The sequence below is a fragment of the Notechis scutatus genome, chromosome 1 (assembly GCF_049901735.1).
Source record: "Notechis scutatus isolate UNSWTSFEM ecotype Mainland chromosome 1, rNotScu1.2, whole genome shotgun sequence".
NCBI classification, from domain to species: Eukaryota; Metazoa; Chordata; class Lepidosauria; order Squamata; family Elapidae; genus Notechis; species Notechis scutatus.
Genome location: NC_142009.1, coordinates 242,333,223 through 242,355,330, shown reverse-complemented (window position 1 = coordinate 242,355,330; position 22,108 = coordinate 242,333,223). Strand labels below are relative to the sequence as shown.

General features: G+C 38.2%; 2 protein-coding genes across 5 annotated transcripts in view; one reads left to right on the top strand and one right to left on the bottom strand.

Annotated features, from left to right (window-relative positions):
- The window catches only part of KCNC1 (potassium voltage-gated channel subfamily C member 1), a 171,586-nt gene extending 154,698 nt beyond the window's left edge, over positions 1 to 16,888 (top strand). For both annotated transcript variants that reach the window (XM_087951199.1, XM_087951181.1), the window contains one exon: positions 16,782 to 16,888. In XM_087951199.1, the coding sequence (XP_087807325.1) occupies positions 16,782 to 16,888 (107 nt within the window). The remainder of the gene's footprint in view (positions 1 to 16,781) is intronic.
- SERGEF (secretion regulating guanine nucleotide exchange factor) overlaps positions 1 to 22,108 on the bottom strand; it is a 76,510-nt gene that overhangs the window by 4,573 nt on the left and 49,829 nt on the right. The window contains exon 11 of one of the 3 annotated variants that reach the window (XM_087951234.1): positions 17,064 to 17,160. The exons of the other annotated variants lie outside the window; for them this stretch is intronic. Coding sequence (XP_087807360.1) covers positions 17,126 to 17,160 — 35 coding nt within the window. The 3' untranslated portion in view covers positions 17,064 to 17,125. Of the gene's footprint in view, positions 1 to 17,063; positions 17,161 to 22,108 lie in introns of those variants that run through there. 3 annotated transcript variants of the gene reach the window in all.

Sequence of the window (22,108 nt, the reverse complement as noted above, 5' to 3'; positions counted from 1 at the left end):
GTGAAAAATCGTAACATCCAAAATCCTAATGAATCATACTTGGCCAAGCTCACTAACCATGCCGTCCTTAAAAAATGAAGAAAAAGAAGGTATACAGGTAGTCCTTCACTTACAACCATTCATTTAGTGACCATATAAGGTTACATCATTACTGAAAAAAGTGACATGACTGTTTTTCTCATTTATGACTGTTGGTCACATGATCAAAATTCAAATGCTTGGCAACTGGTTCCTATTTATGACAGCTGCATTGTCCTGAGATCACATGATCACCTTTTGTGCCCTTCTGACAAGCAAAGTCAATTAGGAAGACAGATTCATTTAACAACCCTGTTACTAACAACAACTGTCATGATTCACTCAACAACTGTGGCAAAAAAGGTCCTAAAATGGGGCAAAACTCAATCACTGTCTCGCTTAGCCACAGAAAGTTTGTGCTCAATTGTGGTCATAAGTCAAGGACTACCTATGCTAATTTACAGGCTTTCACATGGATTAAACATTACGATTGCAGGGACTGCAATTGAAATGATTATTACATTGTAGATCATTCGTAATAGTTCAGTTAAACAGAGAATAATGTGTGGTGGAAACTTTTTAACTGCAATCCAATTTTGCTCATATAACATTTCACAATTTTCCATGATATCTTCACTATCCTTTGTCTGATCAAGAACCAAGACTGATTGTTAGTGGTATTTAGAGATAGAAATTCCGTATGAAATTCTTAGACACTTAAAATAATCTGATGCCAAAGGGAACTCTTTGTCTGAACTCTTGTGAGAAAATTATTTCAGCCACTGTATTTTTGGCACTTACCACCAAAGAAAAATACTTACAAATGAAATGATTCTTTAAAAAAAACTTTCATTAAAGTATCTACATGACATTTAGTATTGAATAGATTTCTCCAGGGAAGAAAATTCAGCTGAACAATAAAAACCAAACAAATTTCTAACAGCATCTTGGGGAGTACTTCAACCACCAGGGAGGCAATATCTTTTCTAATTGCAAGAAGCAGTTTTGTTTAAATCAGCTGTCTTTGTGAAAAAGGAGATCTTTATACCAGTGTTTCTCAACCACATCAACTTTTAAGATGTGTGGACTTCACCTCCCAGAATTCCCCAGGCAACATGTAAGCTAAGGAATTCTGGGAGTTGGAGTCCACACATGTTAAAGTTGAGAAACTTTATTTTGTAGAGTTTATGAGGAGCTCCATTCTGAAAACAATATAGAGCAGACTGAAATTTCCCAGTATTTTACAAAAGATTTGTTGGATTTTGACAGTAAAAATGTTAAGTCACATGTGGCAAGAAAATCTCTAATGAGGCTTAGGGATATATACAGTACTTTTGGCCAACCAGATTCATTGTCAGTCTTGCCAAAAACATCAATATATAAAACCTAAGGGGAAAAATAATAAAAGACACTTGTGGAAAGAATCCCCTTGATTCCTACTTTATTTTCTAGAATTGTTATGGCTCTAGCTGTTTTTTTCCCCCAAACTCAGCAAGAAGAAATCAGTATATGCTTGTGATTTCAGACTCCAGTACTAAAAGCAAACTCCTCGTGCACAGTCACAACAAAAAGAGATTGCTGACGAATTGCTCAAGTGCACAATAATGAGGAAGTCCCTGATGAAATCACAGTTTGATCTCACAGATCAAACTACAATCCATCCAGTCGGTTAAAGCATTTGTACATTCACTTGGATTCAGGTCTTCAAAGTTGAATGGGATAAAGCCAAAAGCATTCTTATCATGAAGGATGGACCAGTGAAATCCCAAATCCAAAGACCTAGTGGACTATATTGTCACATAAAGGAGAAAATGGCGTAACCTCAGTGACATGGCATAGGAGAATTTTAAACCCGTGCAAGACACCAAGGAATGCCATTATATTAAAGTTGCAATGAAATCTCTAGAACTGTTGCTTTTTGTAAACTGTGAACTAAGTGGTAAGGGCCATTTACTCTAATCTGGAGAACTGGATCTTTTAACTACAAAATAGACTTAGGGATGAAAGAACTAAGTCTATCTTACAAACTACTTGAGAAGATGAGGTGAGAGAAAAGAGTTCCACACACAAAGAGCTAATGGTGTTCTGCAGGAAAGTCAACATCATCGGGGTCTTTTTTTCTCTACCAGTTTTCACCTCAAGTTGAGCAGATCTGGCATAGGTTGGTTTCTTACTTTCGCTTTTAGTGGTACCAATTTATCTACTTGCATTTGCATGCTTTGAAACTGCTAGGTTGGCAGAAGCTGAGGTGAATGTTGAAAGCTCACTCTGTTACACAGTGTTAGGCTCAAACTGCTGGAGCGCAGAGAGTCTGGAAAGAACGTGTACAGTAGTTAAAAGATGTTATTTCCAGTTTCAATGCAGGAGGTACAACTATCAATTCAGCTAAATGTCACCTGAGGTTTTCTAAACTGCATTACTTAAGTTACATAGCTGACCAGCAAAATGTTAAGCTACAAGAAAAGAATCTGCAGGCTATTCAGCAGATGCAGTCTCCAAGAACAAATCAAGATCATTCCTGGGATATTTGAGATATTATGGATAGCTCTTTTTTTTTTTTTTCACCAACACAAAAGCCTCATAGACACCTGAGTTTGAAAAAAATAACTTTTCAAAAGTTAAAAACTGTTTTATATCTCTCTTAAAAGGGCCAGCATCTGATATGACCAGAGGAGTTATGTTAATACAAAAAATTAATGATGGTAGGCATCCAATCTTATATTTTTCAAGAAAGTGTTTATCAATGAAAAGGATATTGTAAGCCCTATGGGATGGGTCAGACTAAGAGACCAATCCCATTAGGTCTAAATATATTTTCATTTGAAAAAACAATCTTGACAGAAGACACTTCCCTCACTTTATCTTCATATGAATTCAGGTCGGTCCTGTCTGAAGCATTTTCTCAAATTATACAGAAACCTATGCTCTGAAGTGAGTAATGGAAGCTTTATAGTTTACTTGTAGGGTGTGAATTCAATACAATGACAGACAACCAATAGTTTGATTATGAAAAAAATGAAATCTCCTAACAAAATTCTTGCACATTGTTGTTTGATCTTTCAACCATAAATATGTCATGCAGCAACAGGCGGAAAGCCAGCACCAAGCTACTCCCTCTCTATCTTCATATGAAATTGACCCAGAGATAGCCATCTGTAGGCTGTGTATCACTGACACCTGTGAAAGTCCCATGTTCCACCATAGCATCTCACTGACTCTTCACCTATTCTTACCCAAACAGAATGGTTTGTTTTCACTTTGCTGATACAGAGATTACAGTAGAAGTTAGCTTTGTCTCTCTTGGGAAAACATTCATAGATGGTGGGCTATACCAGTAAAAGATGCCATGCTATCATTAGAGGTGGGATGAAACCCAGCTAGGGAAGAGAAGAAAGCTGGAAATGGAAATAATGGCTGGTGGCTCAAATGGCTGAAATGGTTGGGTTGCTGGTTTTAGTAAAACCCAATACGGCCTGGTAAACCTGGACTGGACTAGTTCTCAGGCAACTAAAAAGAATGTTGAAAAGAATTGTTTGGACATCATCTGAAGAATCATGCTGCAGAAGAAGAGATGCTGTGCCGAAAGTTTCTGGTGGAGTAGAAGGTGGTAGAAGGGTTTACCTACCATAAGGAAAAGAAGCCATGAGATAACAAGTTGTTAATCTGATTGGTGGCAGATGCTGCGAATATAACTTTAAGCCCTTTCCTAACTCTAGTTTGAAACACTTTAGCATTTAGAAATATATAGAAGGGTATACATGTGCAAGGTACATATACATATCTTACGTTCATAATATAACCTGCTACATGATTTGTGTTTAAAATGTCTCTGAGCTAGAAGTTAGAGTTCAGAAGGAGAAATGCTCATTTAATACAAACTGCAACAGACTCTGTCAGTTGGAGGATAGAATTGTTCACAAAGAACGCAAAGCAATTAGTGAAACTGTGTGACTGTTCTAACAATGTTTGGCTGAATTGCTTTCTACCATCTTTTACATGAATAATAAAGGGGAAAAATACTGGAAAATGGTGCCTCTTTCAATCATTTGCCTAGGCATTTCAAATAGGAAAACAATCATCCTTTATTTCTATGTTTTAAAGTTAAACCAAAGGAAAGTTAGAAGGGGATTCCATTACTTATTTATAATTTATTTATAAAATTTATTTGCCACCCATCTCATATCCAATTACTCTTCTATAGTTTTCATAAGAGAAATCGATGACTAATATTCCAAAGGATAAAGATAAGCAAGAATCCACGATAGAACATTCTTCAGACAGCAGGTATCTTCCCTGGCAGAGCAATCCTTTGAAGTGAGCTAGTCCCACATTACAGTCATTTTGAGGTTGATCTGGAAGCCCCCTGAAACCATTTTGTGAGAATGCCCACAAAACATGTTCAAAATACCAAATATGCTCTCCAGCCTCTGCAACAAGATAAAGAGGTTTGGGAATAATATTGTGAATCATAAATAAAAACACATCCATCAAGTTATTGATGGATCTTCATTTCTTTGAAGCAAAAAACAATCTATTACCTATCGTGAAAATGAATATTGGGGAAATTTCCTCTAACTATGATGTTGCTTTCACAAATGGTGAAAAGTCTGTTAGATGAGACATAAGATGTTAATGTTTTATGGGATGCTACATTTCAAAGTGTCTTTCTAAGCTCATTTATTATTCAGCTGTTATTTGACAAATAAGAACAACCACATGAAAGCTGCCTTCCGATGCAAAAAGGACCATTTGTGATGTAACTTAGCGTGCTCTATGTTTGGTGTGAGACACTTTCTCTTTTTGTGTGTGTGTCTCTCCTTCTCATATCAGGTAATTCAGCAGGTAATTTCCTTTTAGCTGTACATCTGTAACTAGAAGTGGGCATATCGACATAGAATGATAAAAGCTATTCTTACGTTCTAACAGGGATAGATTTTGCATGTCAGAAAATACGAGAAAATATGTTCTCTTTTTCTAAGTGTATTCTGCTGATTTGAACAAGCAGAGGATATGCATTAGAATATAATAGAATGAGCTGGAAGGGACCTTGGAGGTCTTCTACTCCAGCCCCCTACACAAACAGGAGACCCTATACCATTTTAGATAAGTGACTGTCTAGACTCTTAAAAACATCCAGTGTTGGAGCGCCCACGAATTCTGCTGGCAAGCTATTCCACTGGTTAATTGAACTCACTGTTGGGAAGTTTCTCCTGAATTCCAGGTTGCCTCTGTCTTTGGTTAGTTTCCAACCATTGTTTCTTGTCCTGCCTTCCAGTACTTTGCAAAATAATTTGACCCCCTCTTCTTTGTGGCAGCCCCTCAAATACTGGAATACTGTTATCATGTCACCCCTAATTCTTCTTTTCTTTAGACTTAGGACATGGGTGTCCAATCTTTTGGCTTGCCTGGGCTGCTATAAGTGAAGCAGAATAGTCCTGGGCTGCATATAAATTATAGTTAATATATGTAAATAACAAGCCTTTCATTTTTTTTAATAAATTCTGTGGGGTGCATTACAAGCTCTCCAGGGCTGCATATGGTTTATGGGCCACAGGTTGGACATGCCTGCATTAGGACCTCAGAATTTAGCTGCTTAAATAATTGTTAAACCAATCAGAAAAAAACCAATCAGAAAAAGGGTCAATGTAACTCTACCTTTAGACAGATTGAGTTGTAAAAGTTTCTCAATTTTAATGCAAGTAGTTATAGCTGCATCCTCTTCTTGCTTGCCTAAATTGGCTTATATTTTTTTCCCAGGGTTTAAAAAACATATTTAAGTACAGCATAAATATCTATCAGTTTTACATTACCCCCAGTACCCTGTTTAGTTGGAATGTGGGCCATTTGAAGAATTATAAAAAAAAATACTTTTCCAGCTAAAAATCAATGGAAATGATAAATCCACACAATTCAGAATTCCCTGTCATATAATATGATAATGAAACAATAACCAAGATTGAAAGAAAGAGAAGCAGGAATGGGCTGCATGATTAACATTCCTTGCAGAGCTACACTTTGGCTAAGCCAAAGATCAGAATAATGTTGAACAGAGCAGAAGATCAAAGGGCTAAAATTACAGAAAGTTTTTTTTTTTTTTGTCTCTTGAAATAATTGTGTCTGTGAATGTAAGTGCATGCAACGTGCAAGAAATTTGCTCTGCCAGTATATCCTTTAGCTGAGGCTCTGATATAATGTTAATGACAGTTTTTAATACAGAACAATTCACTGAAGATAATAATGGACAATAGGCATTGATTCTGTCAGCTTGTTGGAAACCCACAGCTATTCTCATGCTTTTTAAGAGCATATCACATCTGAAACAGCAAAACAGCACATTACTTCTTTTTATAAAAAAATATGTCTAAAAAATAAACAGCCTTTTTGTCTAAATATATATATATATATAGTTTTCCAGGAGAAAAGACATTTCTCCCTCTCTTTTCTTTCTTAAGTGTCAATGCAGCCCATTTTCATGTGCAAAGACTTAGAAATGGAAAGATGCTCAATTGTTAACATAATTCTGCTGAATCTAATACCCCTGCATACTTGCTATTTTGAAAGGACAGAGATGCTGGGTTGCTATAGAAACAAGGCAGCCAGTCTTTAGATTGCTCATCCCTGAAGAGCCACCCTGTCAATATATTTAAAGACTGAAAATAAAAATGTAAGCAGTAACAAAAAGTAAAAGAAATTTTGAACAATTGTTTAATACTAGCCCCTCAGTTTAGATACGGTCAGGCTCTTTCTTATGGGCTACCCAGAACAATGTCTTTCAATAATCTATGGTATGAAAATGAAAATCATCAACCTGCAGTAATATCCAGTTGAGTTCCTTAGACACATGTTCACAATGTAAGATATCAGTTCTTACATGCAAACATACCTACAAGCTGTTCCTTTTTATGGTAACCAACATTATGCTTGGTGCAGAGTAAGAAATAATAAGCCAAAAAGTGAAATAAATGAAAAGAAACATAGGAAAAACTAATTAATATCATTTGCTATGCTTCTGTATATTTTATTATCTTTGCAAACCATCCTTCTCCCACATTCATACAACACTATGGACACTGCCTTTTGTGTCTTTAAAGTTCTCACACTTCACCTTCCCCAGAATGTCATCAACTTAATTCAGCCGCGGCTGTATTGGTCTTCCTTTTCCTTTTGATCCATTTAATCCTTTTCATGTATTTGTTTTGCAGTTTGTTCCTCATCTATTATCTTTAGATAATCAAACAACTCAAATATGTCTTTCAATTAGTTGTCTACTTTTGTATTCAGTTCAGATATATTCAGCATCGATTCATTTTTGGTCATGTCTCCTTTTGGTTTTAAAGTACCCCATCCCGCTGTATTCAATTTATTATGTTCATCTTTATATATCCAACTATCATTTTCACAAACAAAGCAGGCAGACTCATGCCCTTACATTTTTGCATCTTTTGTCTAAACATTCAGTCCTCACACTAGACTAAATACTACCTTCTGTATCTCAATTTTTTTCCATTCACATTCCCATATTTAATTCACATTCTACGCATTTCCTCTATTTTTTATTTAGAACTTGTAATCATTCACTCTTGTCAAGCACAACTATATTGGTTTTCAAAACATTAATTCTCTGGTTCACATTTACTGAAAATCATTTGGGTATTCAGCCAACATCTGCATGCACAAGTACATGTACTTCTGCATCATCAACCAAGACACCTCTGATATTACCCCCAGAATTCCATGTATATTTGTCCAAAAATTCATTAAGCAACCAAAGTGGCATCACACATCCTTACTGAACCATTCATAAACTTCTTTTATTCCCCACACATGCATTGTTATATAATTAATCATGAAAGCCAGATGGGTGACTTTGAGTCAGCCAATCTCTCTCAACTCAACTCACCACAAACACACACACACACACACACATTTATGTTTACATTTACATTTATATACTATATATAACTATGACTTGAAGGAACCCCCCCCCAAAAAAAAATCCTTCAAACTTCTTTAGACAGAAGAGATGACCAACAAAACATGGCTCTGGAAGCTCAAGTTCCAGTGTTTTTTGTAGGCAACAAGGAACTACTTGATAGCCAAAAAGATCAGAGACCAAAGGGGTAATTCCATAGGAAATTGGTGAATTAATATAAAGTGGAGCCACAAGATTGCCAACACATAGCATTTCAGGCTGCTTCCCCAAATACACCAACGTGACTTACATTGCCTGACATGTCAAATGAGGCAATGGTGAGCTAAGACATCTCCAGAAGATGGCCAATGGACTGGCCATAAGCTTGGTGCAACCCAACCTCTCAGGACAAAGAGAGGACAAGAGACTCCTTCATGAGGAGACTACAGGAGAGCAGACAACTCACAAGTCAAACTATGGAAGATGAGAGGAGCCATTAAGCTCTCAACCAAGGCAGAGCTTTTAAGGACACTGGATTGCCCACCCTCACTTTTTTAAAACACCCTCGCTTTTGAAATCTGTTTAATTTAATTTGCTTCAATCTAATCCCTGAAGGTACAGGAACATGATATATGAAGGGGCAGCTAACTAAGGTGGGGCTTCATGTCAAATTTCGGCAACTCATTTTAAAGATTACAGACCGCCCACTATGCAAGAATGAAGACGGGACAGCTGTACAGGGGAGATCTTGGTAACAGGATAGGTAACTCATAACACTATTACATATCTGTCATACCTCCACTCCACAGAAAAAGCAAACTGTTCACTGGAGAGGAGGAATACAAGCACCCTGTTAAGGCTTTCTATTCTACGCATGGGAACATTCATCATTTTCTGCAAAGGAAATGTGCCAGTGGTTAAAACTTTCTGCAGTTATAGCAAGAACTCTCTGGAGGATGGCAGCTTAATTGCTTCATATTATCTCCCATTTTTTTTAAAAAAAAATCATTAATGATATGCGTTATTAGGCTAAATCTTCATTTGCTAAAAAGGAAATCGAGTAGCAGTTTAATGCATTAATACATCTTAGCAGTCTATTATTCTATGCAGGCTACAGAGATTAAAAGACAATTTGCAACATATGAGAACATTCCTGCCTATTATAAAAATAGGTGTCATTGGAGGAAGCAGAATATGCAAACCCAGAAAGCTCTTGCTTTATTTATTTATTTATAAAAATAAATATGTAAAAACAAAAACAACAGAAAACAGGGCTGACTTAGCCAGAAGTGAGAGTGGCAAATGAGTTAAGAGTTTCCCTTACACATCTACAAGATAAATTCAAAGGTATATCTTCTCCATGGCAACATAATTGTCTCCAGAAAAAGACACCATTTCAAAAAAAAAGTTAAATAAACTTCAGCTCTTATGTTATGATATTAATAACAACATTTTAAAATAGAAAGTTGTGGCCCGAGAGAAGTTAAATATCCTTCTTTTTAAAAGATGTATATTTGTTTATTCTTATCCAAGATGAAGAAATTTAAATGTTATCAGCCTTTTAGCCACATAAGCAGACTTCAGCAGAAAACAAGGGATGTCAATCGTTTGTTTGTTATTTATTTGGATGCCGATCTGATTCCAACCAACCCTGAGTTAGCTCCCAACTATAAATAGTATTAAAAACCACCAAGTGTGGAAAATGAACAAAAAAAAAATCGAGAACAATGTTAGTTACAAAATAATCATAAGGTGGCAATCCAACAATAAAACAAACATAAAACCAAGGGTGGGATTCAATTTTTTTAACAACCGGTTCTGTGGGCGTGGCTTAGGTGGTGGGTGTGGCTTGGTGGTCATGTGACTGGTCATGTTATTGGCTGGACGTGGCCAACTCAATATCACTCACATCGAGGCATGCATCTCCTCGCCTGGCCTCTCATGACTGTGGGGATGCTGCAACAGTTGTAAGTGTGAAAAATGGTCATAAGTCACTTTTTTCAGTGCCATTGTAACTTTGAATGGTCACTCTACACGAGCAAAGTACCAGCAAAGGAGGGGGAAAAACTCCAGAGAAGTTTCTGAGATAGGAAGTCTAGTCCTGCCAAGAATGTAATAAGGGTTAACGGAGAGGCAGTTTCTATAAGCAATACCAGAATGTTTCCTTCCTGCCTTCCTTACAGGATTAGGCCAGTAAACAACCAGTTCTCCGAACTGCTTAGAATGTTAACAACCAGTTCTAGCGAATAGGTGCGAACTGGTAGAATCCCACCCCTGCATAAAACCTCACAAATGGGAGAGGCCCATCCACCCGATGCCAAGGCCTGTGAAAATAGCCAGATCTTTAAAGGTTTGGGGAACATCATCAGCTTATGAGCCATACAGATCTCAGCGAGGATCTCATTCCAGAGAGTACTTAAATGGACTCTAGTTTATAGAATGTAGCTGTTTACATGTTGCCCTAGTCCAAACCCCTGCTCAAGCAGGAAACCCTATATCATTTCAAACAAGGGATGGTCCAATCTCTTCTTTAAAAACTTTCAGTAATGAAGCACGCATAACTTCTGGAGGTAAGTTGTTCCACTAGTTAATTGTTTGCACTATCAGGAATTTTCTCCTTAATTCCAGGTTGCTTCTCTCCTTGATTAGTTTCCACCCATTGTCTTGCCTTCTGGTGCTTTGGAAAGTAAGTTGACTCCTTCTTCTTTGTAGCAACCTCTCAAATCCTGGAATACTGCTATCATGTCACCCCTGGTCCTTCTCTTCTCTAGACGAGCCAAGCGCAAATCCTGCAACCGTTCTTTGCTTTTCTGTCTCCAGGCCTTTAATCATCTTAGTTGCTCTTCTTTAAACTTCTTCCAAAGTCTCAACATCTTTTTTGTAATGTGGTGACCAAAACTGAATGCAGTATTCCAGGTGTGGCCTTACTAAGGGTTTATAAAGCAGTGCTAATATCTCAAGTGATTTTGATTGTGTGCCTCTGTTTATACAATCAAGGATTGTATTAGCTTTGTTGGCTGTTGCCGCACATAGCTGTCTCATATTTAAGTGATTGTCCACTTAAATATAAGAGGGGCGGAGGAGGGGAGAGAGAAAAGAATGATAGGCAGGTGGGCAGGCAGACATAATAATGGCATGATAGTAGGTCATACCATATAAGAGAGGACCACGGAAGTCCTGGTATTCCAAGAGTTGTTGTATTTTAGATACCTCCTGTTCAGGAGCTCAAAACAATGCTCTTCCTTCCTCTCCTTTCTCACCACATACCTTTGGACTTAGAAAAAGTGATCAGCATGCTTTCATGCTTAGGGTGAACTAGAACGTGGGTCTCCTCATTCCTATTTCAATTCCTTAACCACTGCATCACATTGCCTCTCAGCCACAGCCTCCTTTTCCATCCTGATGTTTTCCAGTTCTATAGACTTCAGCTCTCACAGCCATGAGCCCGTGCAATCAACCAAAAGCAACAATACATAGCAAGAGCCTGATGTTATAAAAACAGTTTCAGAAGGTGGCCTTTGGTTACAAAGAACAGTAAAATAAGATTTGGTTTTTTTAGTATTAATTTTAAAAAATTAAAGAATGAAAGAATATTACAAGGAAGCCTGATATTTGTCAAACAGCCGAACGGCAAGCCAAGAGCTTATTTTTTCAGATTTACCTTTTTCAGGATTGAAGATCAAATGGAGAACAAACAATTACTTCACTGACAGAGCTTCACTTTTCTGAAGAACCCTTTTCTCATTAAACAATCCTTTAAAAAAAGCAATTCTAACTACCTCTCTCCCAGCCCAACAACAGTGAGGTTTTTGCCTTGGAGAATTCTGACATTTTCTGCGGCCTGCTTAGACACAGGCAGTCTGAGTAAAATATAGGAAAGAACACCAATCGCCTCTCTCCTCTTGCTGTTTCTATTTATTCCCACTGTGTGGAAAGAAATAAATTGACTCTAGGCCTGTAGAATATCAAATATTTAACTAGGCACAGCTTGTGGGGGAAGATGAAGATGACTTTGGATGCTGCCAGGCACCTCCCCCTCCTGCCCACATGTCTCCATTTCTCTGGTCAAGATTTCCTGATTTCCAAAACAGGCTGCTTCAAACACTAGGCAAGGTAAAAGGTGGATCTGATACATATATTGCTAGCAGGGGTTGTGATGTTACTATTATTTCTAGTGCAAGATTGGAGTCTAGATGAATTGTACAGTCTGATGTGCAACCCAAAGACATTTTATTTGACACTCCCATTTTGTTTTCCCTTCGCAGCAGTCACAAGAGAGGGGGTGGAAGGAATTCTTTTTTTTTGGAAGAGATCCTATAAGAAGATCCTAGCAAACAAAACTACATTACACAAATCTATGCTATGATGGCCCTGCAACTCGGACTATTCTATTTTTAGACTTGCCAAGATGAGTCAGACTCATTCCCAAGGAATGGAAGTAAAATGGATCACAAGAAATAAAAACGACAGAAAAAATCTGTCACGTAAGATGCTAGCAGAAATCCCTGAAGTCTTACCTTGTATAAATGCATATAGTAATCTGGATTAAGGGAAATCAGGACTGTGGTTGCCAAAAGCAGCTAAAACCACCCGCTCTACCAGCCCCTTATTCCAATGGGTTCACTAACTAGCCCTGCACATTCAAATTATTTTTAAAAAACAGGCTCCCAAATTAGATCACCATCTTTGAGATGAAATATTTAGTTGTTTGTGTAACAGCCCTTTAATTTAGCCAATGAAGTCATGGCTCAGAGTAAGTCTGTCTGGAATAGGGATTTCTTACATGATGTGGATCTCCTTTATTAAGTATTTTTTATTTTAAAAAATTACAGTATGAAGAAAAATTGTTCTTGCGTTGCGATTTGTATATATAAAGGGGGCTTTCTCCCTCTTCCCCCCTCCCCCCATATCATAAAAACTGTAGTCCAGACCATAACATTGTATTAATATAAAATCTAGGAACTTCAAAGAATTGCTTTATCAAAAGATAAAGATACAATTCCTACGAAATTATTTTAAAAGTGTTGGGAAAGAAAGGAAGTATGGTCAAGGGCAGGCAATTTAAAACTTACAAGGCTTGAGAGAGAATGTTAGAACACAGAGAAAATAAAATGTCAGTCTCTTGGATGTAGGGATAAATCATATTTGCTTGTTTGGGAAACAGAATACTTGTCAGCATTATTTCTAGAGGGTAGCAAGTATAATCCATTTCAGAAAAAAGACTGCAACAAGACCCATATTGTACCTTGACAACGTATGTATGCATGTATGTATGTATGTATGTATGTATGTCCTAGTAAAAGACAGTAAAAGAAATCACCTCTGCTCACTAGGAAACCCACATTTCTATGATTATAAATCAAAAGAATGGAAATTATTTAAAATATAGGCAATTGAAACCTAGGATCAAGTAACTATCTGAAATTCTTCCAGCTGCAGCTTTGCAACAAGAAAAGAGCAGTTTTGGGTGCCAAGAGTCACCCTATATTTAAGCTACGCAATGATCAGTCGCAATAAAATTTATCTTTGAGCCTAAAATTAGATGCTTTGACACCTCAGAATCCTGTAGTAACATGCTCCAGACAAATGCATGCTTTGGAAAGATTGTCCCCAATGGTCAAAGGGTTGTTGGCTTATTGGAAGCAAATTAATTAGTTAGATACCTAACTAATAGATACCTTTCAAGTGAGTGTTGACTCCTGGCAATGTCTAGACTGGTTATAGTTGTTTTCTTGGAAAGATTTCAGGAGTTGATTGCCATTGCCTCCATCTCAGAGCTGAGAGAGAGTGACTGGCCTAAGGTCACTTAGTTGGCTTTATGCCTAAAGTGGAACTGGAACTCACAATCTCCTGGTTTCTAGCCTGATGGGCTTAACCACTACACCAGGCTGGCTCTGTACAGAATGCAGATGGAGTGTATTCTTCATGAGAATGAAGTCTACTAATACATTATGCACATCCACAATCACAATCATATCAGAACACTAATGGCTGCAAATGTGACAGGAATACCATAATTCCATTCCTGTCATCCGAATTTCCATATCGGATTAGAGGGACTATTCACATCAGAGGGAGCAGTAGCACAAGTCCCTTTCCATTTAGTCCAATTTTGGGGGGGCAATTTTCTCTCTATGTATGAATCAATATCAAGTCTTGGTGGCATTATAGACACATCAGTATGGTTTAATTGACAATAATAGCAAATAATCTTGTGATTAACTAATTCTAGAATAAAAATTCCCAGTCTATGGATTTCCTGAAATCTCCTATTCATATATGAGTAGGTCCAATACTGCCTAACTTTTCAATACTAAGCTAAGTAAGGGTGATTAGATGCTACCACCTAGCTGGATTATTTTTACTTCTACTTTTATTTTACTTTCTGCCCAACTCCAGAATCATTTTGGACAGCTCACAATATAATAACAAATACAATAAGATAAATTAAAAAAAATACAAGGGAAATAAGTAACGTGACAAAACTGGACCACTAATATCAAAACATATGAAGATATGACTACATCTAACAAGGGTTCCATTCACCCTATTCCAAGGCCCAAAAGAACAGCCAGGTCTTTAAGGCCTTCCAGAACACCATCAGCATGGAAATCAACTGGATCTGGGGGGAGGGATCTCATTCAATAGAGAATAGAGAAGATTCACTTTCTGGATCCCAAAAGATTCTGTGGCATCCAAAGCATGATAGACACCATGGGCTATATCGTAGGTATCCTTTCAGATAACTAATTTCCATGCCACAGAGGGCTGCATAAGTAGTAACCAGCATTTTGAATTATGCCTAGAAGCGCAGTGACAACTCCAGCACTCAAACCAAGAATATCATGTGGTCTTGTCTAGGTAGTCCACCATTTCTCAGACCAGATATGTTCAAGGATATTTGGATATGAATCCACTAAACAAAGAAATATACTGATCTTGAGCTTTGGTTTAGAGAAAATTAGAGACTTTACTAGTGTATGGCAGATACATAAAAAGAGGTTAAAATAATAGAAGCAAAATTGTTAATAATGATTACATATTCTCACAAATAGGCACTGTAGATAAAGCATATGAAATTTGATTCATTTTCATGCCATCATTTCATTAAATATGATTGGACAATATTACAAACCAAAAGCCATATCAGATTTTTTTTTTTAAATTTGCAGCATGATCAATCTTGCCTCTTTTCTCTGGAGGGAGTACTGGTGCTTTGTAGAGCACCACTGACAAATAAAGGCTGAACAAATTCTCTAAATTATCTGAAAAAATGGCAACCTCCAGTGCAAATTAATAACAAAAGGTCACATTAAAACACCCCTCCAGATTTTCACTTTTCAAAGACAGCTAGAGTTGAGAGTTCCTGCAGAGATCTATACACTTGTCCGCAGTTATGTCTAAAGCAACTATGATTCCCAAATTCATCCATTAATCAAAACACTGTTCCGCTACACAGTAGGTTCAGAAACTTTCACCTGGACAATGTCATCAATTTTCAAATACAGTCCTACTTTTCCTTAGACAAAAGAAATCAAAATCAGTATAAGAGTTTCAGTGAGCCAGACTTTTTGACATGTTAAAAAAGAGCCATTCATAGTATGAACATTAGCAGCACAAGCTTTTTCCAAAACTCAGGTTTTGTTCTCCACATTTTGAGTAGACCCATAATGCCATTCTGAGATAGAATAACTCTAGATAGAGAGTTGGTGATTTCATGTTGGTCTACACATTAATAAGTCACTGAAGCAAAAAGATTATTATATATTTATTAAGGTTACTGATTTTTTTTAAATTTTCATTTACACAAAATCAATCTGGGACATCTTGATCCTACAGTTTAATAGGACTGTTCGATGATTTGGACTTAATTCCAATGAGATGCTTAGGTGTTTGGGGAGGCACCAAGGCAGTTTGTAGCTCTTTATAGCAGCAACATCATATCCTGATGTGTGACAACTGTGAAGAACAGCTATGCAATACCAAGAAAAAAATCATGTCTGGTTTAATGAGTTATAGACAGATGCCACAATTGTATTCTTATATTCAGAAGCACCTTTTTATAATCAAATCCAAAGCACTATACAGCACTACTGTTGAATACTTAGGCTTACTGCACCTGAAAGATACATAGATTGTCTGAGACTGGAAATCAAACATATATAAATCAATATAACAAATGTACTACCACATGTTAAATAAAACATGCCATTCCCCCCTTCCTTCCAGCAGCATTATTTCTACGTAAAATTCAAACTTTTTATATTTCATGTCAGAAAAAATATAGCTCTTACCGACCTCCACAGTAGACTTTAGAAGAGCAAGAACTATGAACAGGAAAGGTGGCAGACAGGGAAGAAACCCAGGTGCCCATCCAAAGCCAATGCCTAGAGCCAGCTGACACTCAGTGCTTCATTCTGAAGTCACAGAGTAAACTTTTAAATAAGAACAGAGCTTGCTAGAACCCCAACCTTTTCCCATGCCTTAAATAGATATGTAAGCTTGGGCAAAGATGAGTGGCTGAGACTGGGCACACAGCACATTCTCAATTACTGCCCTTTGTAAGAAATGGTGTAGGGTCTCCTGCTTGGGTGCGGGGTTTGACTAGATGGCCTACAAGGTCCCTTCCAACTATCTAATCTATCTAATTAGTGACCCTCTTCCCCTGTCCTAGTATGTGGTGGATAAAAATGAATGGGATCCCCCATTCCTATCTGCCATCAAGAGTGGTGCTGGAGATAACCTGAACATTCCTATCTTAACTAAAACAGCTTACACGGGGAGAGGGGGGAAATTGTCCTAAATCTCATATATGTTTTGGTAAAGTACTATTTTTGTTTTTAATTTAAAGCATCAACTATCCCGCTGATCAGTCTAAAAGGACTCCAGTTCTACCACCTCAAACCAGTGGCTGGAGGAGGTTTTGAGCTTGATGAAGGCGAATCAGCTGAGGCATAATCCAGACAAGGCAGAAATGCCATGAACAGGATCACCTGTACAGAAAACACACAGCAGCTGGATGAAGGGCATGCCTCCTCTTGAAGGACCAAGTGAGCAGTATGGCAGATTGCAGGACTTACACCTGGGGAAGCTGAACTGATTACAGCAGATGGATGCACAGATGAACAGTTTTGTACCACAGATCAGAAAATGTGGATCTTGTCTTAAACCATGCATGCATCAATTATATCCAGATTAGGCTTCTGCACTTTTCCCTCCACAGGACTGCGCTGGAAAACAAGGCACAAGCCGTTCAGTTACTTTTGGAACTAAATACTTGTATAGTACCAATACTATACTATTCGTATCAGATTCTGATCCAGTTCAAAGGGTTGATAAACCAAAATCCTAAACTCTTTAAAGTCTCTACAGCCATATGAGCCTGCACTAATCTTAAAATCAGCACTGGAGGCCTTGCTGGCTAGTCAACTACTGAGAAAAAAAATTGACTGAGATAACAGATTATGGACATCACAGACAGAATATTTTTCAGTCATAGCCCCTAAAGTTCTTTCAAGGGAAGAATTTTTGTTTCAAGTGACTTAACGGAGATTATTCTATTATGGCTGCTGCTGCTATCAGATTCAAGATTAATGATTTCTATTCTTACTTTTGCATTACTGTGCACTGTTCACATTTGCTAGACTGAACAGTGCTAAATGTTTGTAAACTGTAGTTATTGTTCAATTGTTTTTGGAATGTTTGATGTCTACGCTTTGCATTTTAAAATGTGTTATATTCTAGAATTGCAATTTTACTATGTTCTCTTTTGTAAGGCACCATGGAAGGACAATGTCCTTTCAGGCTATCTGAAAACCTTAGTAGAAAATAAATAAATATTAGTTTATATGATGGCATTGGTATTTCATACTGCTTCATGGAAATATATATATATATATTCCCAACAGTGAGTGTGGGAAGCCAACCAAGAAAAAAGAAAAGCGAGAACGGCAAGATTAACAGGGGATGTACAAGTAGCCATTGTTTAGCAACCACATTTGGGACTGGCAACTCTCGTGTTAAGCAAAGCAGTCGCTGAGCGAAACCACAACTGTGCTTATGATCTTACTTCTGCTTTCTTTTCCTTTACAGACCTATGAAAGTTGTCAAACTTTGGTGAGCAAAGTTTTCGTATCTGTCGTAACAGCAGATGGTCGCTAAACAAGGCAGTTGCTAAACAAGGACTACCAATATATAAACATTCAGAGTTATGCCAGAGGCTTTTTCCATGAGGTCTGAGCAAAATTATGAAAGCATATGAAAATACGAAAGCTTTGAAGCATTTCTTTTTCTGTGCTTTACTGAAACAGAGGCAGTGATTTTTTTTTTTAAAGCTCCATCAAAGGCGCCACTGCTCTCCTTTCGTTTTAAATGTTAGGTTCGGTCCGTGCACTTTAGTGATGGCAAAGTGACCTGCAGCATCCCTTCACTAGCAACATTTACAGGAAGTAGAGGTAATTGCTAGGATGGATCCTTTCCCTTCCTCCTTGCAGTAAACCTAGTATTACATTATAATATTTGATGATTTTTCTTCCCTCTACCCTCCCTTCTTTTGTAAACAGCTCAGGAGTTAAGAGAAGGAAAGGAACAGCAAAAGCCAGAAAGCTGCCTTACACTGAATGAAACTAAATGCTCCGCAAAGCCCAAGTACTACTGACCCTGAGTAGCAATAATTTTTCATAGTTTCATGCAGGAATTTTTCCAACTTAATCAGAAGATCTCAGGATATGGATTTGGGACCTTATCCAATTTCATTCTCAAGGGGCATGATGAACCCAACATTTAAAATACTAAACCAAACAAAAGAGAAGTTAAATCCAAAGGATTTGCTTTGCACTACAGCCAAATAAAGCTGACTCTTGTAGGAGATAACTGTAGAAAATAAGCAATAGAGATTAAGAATCTCCGCCTATGTTAGTCTTGACTAATTATATCCCCAGATCATGTGGGACACTTGGGAAGCATCTTTGAACTCAGAGAAACACCTCAGGGCAATGAACTAGCAATGACAGTGATCAAAACAGACACTAATTTGTTGGTACAGATCTATTCAAAGATGCATCACAACCTACAGGATGAACCAAAGGCAATGTGGATTTTACATGCTCTGTCACCCAAGCCAGTGAATATTATAAAGTTATTGTTTGTGACAGGAATGCTCTCATCCCTTCCCTGAATACAGATTCACCCTGAACATCAAGGTTTCACTTGATGGAAAAGGCCATCTCACCCTGTAAGACAAACAAGTACAGCACAGAGAACATCAGCACGCCTGTAATGAATAAAAGACTTCACAAAACAATCCAAAAATAGGTCTGCCCACCTTATAAACGCATTAGATGGAATGCATGGTGTAAGAAAGCTTTTACAGACCTGTTAAAACCTACCCAAAATTCAGGCCATTAGTGTTTAACCTGACACTGTTGGCTTCAAGTAATCAGTCATTGGAGGAGAGGGATACAATTCCCTTATTCACAAACTACAGACTTGTTTAACTTTATCTGTTGTAGACAGTACTTTTTAATCAGCCTCCGACCAGGAATGCCATGAAAGAAAACAATGTTCAATAATCAATATAGTTTTTAGGGTTAAAAAGACAAAATAAACTAAAAAGAGAGAAATTCAACAGTTAAGCAGGCACCATGGGATGCAGTCCAAAAGAAGCTCTATTTCGATCAGGGGTCGCCAACCTTTTGGACCTCAGGAACCACCAAACTCATAATTTTAGATCCCAGGGACCACTAACTGGTTCTGTGGGCGTGGCCTAATTTGTGGGTGTGGCTTGGTGGTCATGTGACTGGCTGGGCATGGCTTGTATGTAAATATTATAAATATTTATATAAATATTGAATTTTTTATAAAAAAGAGCAACTTTTACCCAAAATCAGGCAAAGCAGGCAGATTGAGTTGCTCACAGAATCACAGATTCATTCAGAGATCTATCTATCTGCCATTGGCTAGCTCAGTCTGTCACATAAAATTTGCTTGCAAGCAAACTCATAAAATTAACTCACAATACACCATGCATGTAAATATTGATTTTTTTATAAAAAAGAGCAACTTTTGCCCAAAATCAGGCAAAGCAGGCAGACTGAGTTGCTCAAAGAATCATTCAGTGATCTATCTATCTGCCATCAGCTAGCTCAGTCTCTCAAATTTGCTTGCCTGAGTCTTCACTGAATTTGCTTGCAAGCAAACCTTCAGTCCTAAGGGAGGTTCGGTTGTACTTAAAAGCAGAGCCGAAGATCTAAGGACTAGCTAGAAAGCAAGAAATCCAACCATTTCCTGCTTCCTAGCTAATATAAATCTCCCAACACAGCAGAACAGATGATGGTCGGAAAAAGGAAAAATAGCAATTTAGCAGGCAAGTTTACCGGGTAAGGAGTGAGTGGGCGGGGAGGGTTCCTGCGGGCCATGTGGGCCGCGCAGCCTTGTGTTTCTGTGCAGCCTGGATTAATTGCTTTGTGGGGGTCCTCTGGGGGTGAGATTTCTCTGTGGCCCACCAAAATTTTCTCATGACCCACCAGTGGGCTGTGGCCCACCAGTTGGCGACCACTGATTTAGGTAACTAGTAGCTGGGTGCTTGGGAGCATCCCTTTGTAGTGTGCGGACCATCACTTTAGGGCAATTTACAGCAATAGCAATATCACTTAGACTTATATACCGCTTTACAGTACTTAACAGCCCTCCCTAAGCAGTTTTGCAGAGTCAGTATATTGCCCCCAATAATCTGGGTCCTCATTTTATCCACCTCGGAAGGATGGAAGGCTGAGTCAACCTTGAACCTGGTGAGAATTGAACTGCCAAACTGCTGGCAGCCGGCAGTCAGCAGAAGTAGCCTGCAGTACTGCATTCTATCCACTGCACCACCGCGGCTCTAGTATGGTAATAATTAGCTGCCCAAATATTCCCCATCTTATTTTCTAAGATGAAAAAGCTAATGACAGAGAAGATACCCAGGAAGTAATCATGCAACTCAAAAGTTAATTAGGACAAATATGGAATGGAGGGCTCCAATTACTGCTTATTTCTTCACATACATTATATGAGACAGCAGTAATACCCAGTAACTGAGAATTGACTATTATAATTCTTTTTTTTTAAGGCATAGTAGTCTTCATTTAGCAACTGCCTCAGACAGTGACTGTTCACAGTTATGACTAATGAAAAAGTAACTTTGCAACCAATCCTCACATTTAAAGCCATCACAGGAAACCTTCGTTTTTCAAGTAGGCAGACTCTAGTTACCCTACTCTTACCCAAGCCCCCTTATCCTACTCTTACCCAAGGGGGGAGGGAAGCATCTCACATTCAATGCCAAGCTAGGATCCACCTCCTCCCCATCTCTCACCTAAGAGATGATGTCAAGCCCCACTATAGAACCCAACCAAAAAATGAACTCTCAAAGGCTAAAACTACCTTTATTAGTTGTTGTGTGCTGCCTAAAGTCACTTCCAGTGAAATGAACAGTTAACCTAAATTTCATTGAGTAAGTGAATGACTGAGTAAGTAAGTAAATGGCTATAACAGAAACTTGCAAATCATCCCCCCTCCCCTTTATACTCATGTGAATTAAAAGGGAGTCCGCCTGAGCTGCTTGCATAAATCACCTTGTCCTGATCCCCCCCCCCCTTTTTTTTTTTTTTGCTGACGTCCACAATTTAGTCCCGCTAGATTTGCCAAACTTCCCAGCAACAGAGCAAGTCCCAGTCCTTCCAAGTGCACAAAAGAAGAGAGGGAAGACTGCAAAAAGTGGCCGCTACATCATGTGGTCAGGTAAGCAGCGGTTGCAAGACCCCAGCCTGCTTTCACTCCTATTATCCATCTAGACATTTAAAGCTCCATTTCACCAATGGTCTGTCTCCAGGATGCCATTACCATTTCAGAGCAGTGCAGTCTTGTCCAGCCTGTACCATATCAGTCCCAACGCTGGCCTCAAAATAGAAGGGATAGGTCAACTCCACATCTTCCTAACTGCTTTCTCCAGCCAGCCTTCAGCCAGATTCCACTAGTCAAAAAGCACCAGATCCGCAGTATTACTGAACTCTCCAGACCACTGCTTTTTCCCAGAGGACTCTCCACAACAAGACAGCATGGTCCAAAATGAAACTCCTACTACATTCTGTTGCTGACTACCATCTATTTGTTGCCCAGCTGAACACATATGAAGCTTCCATC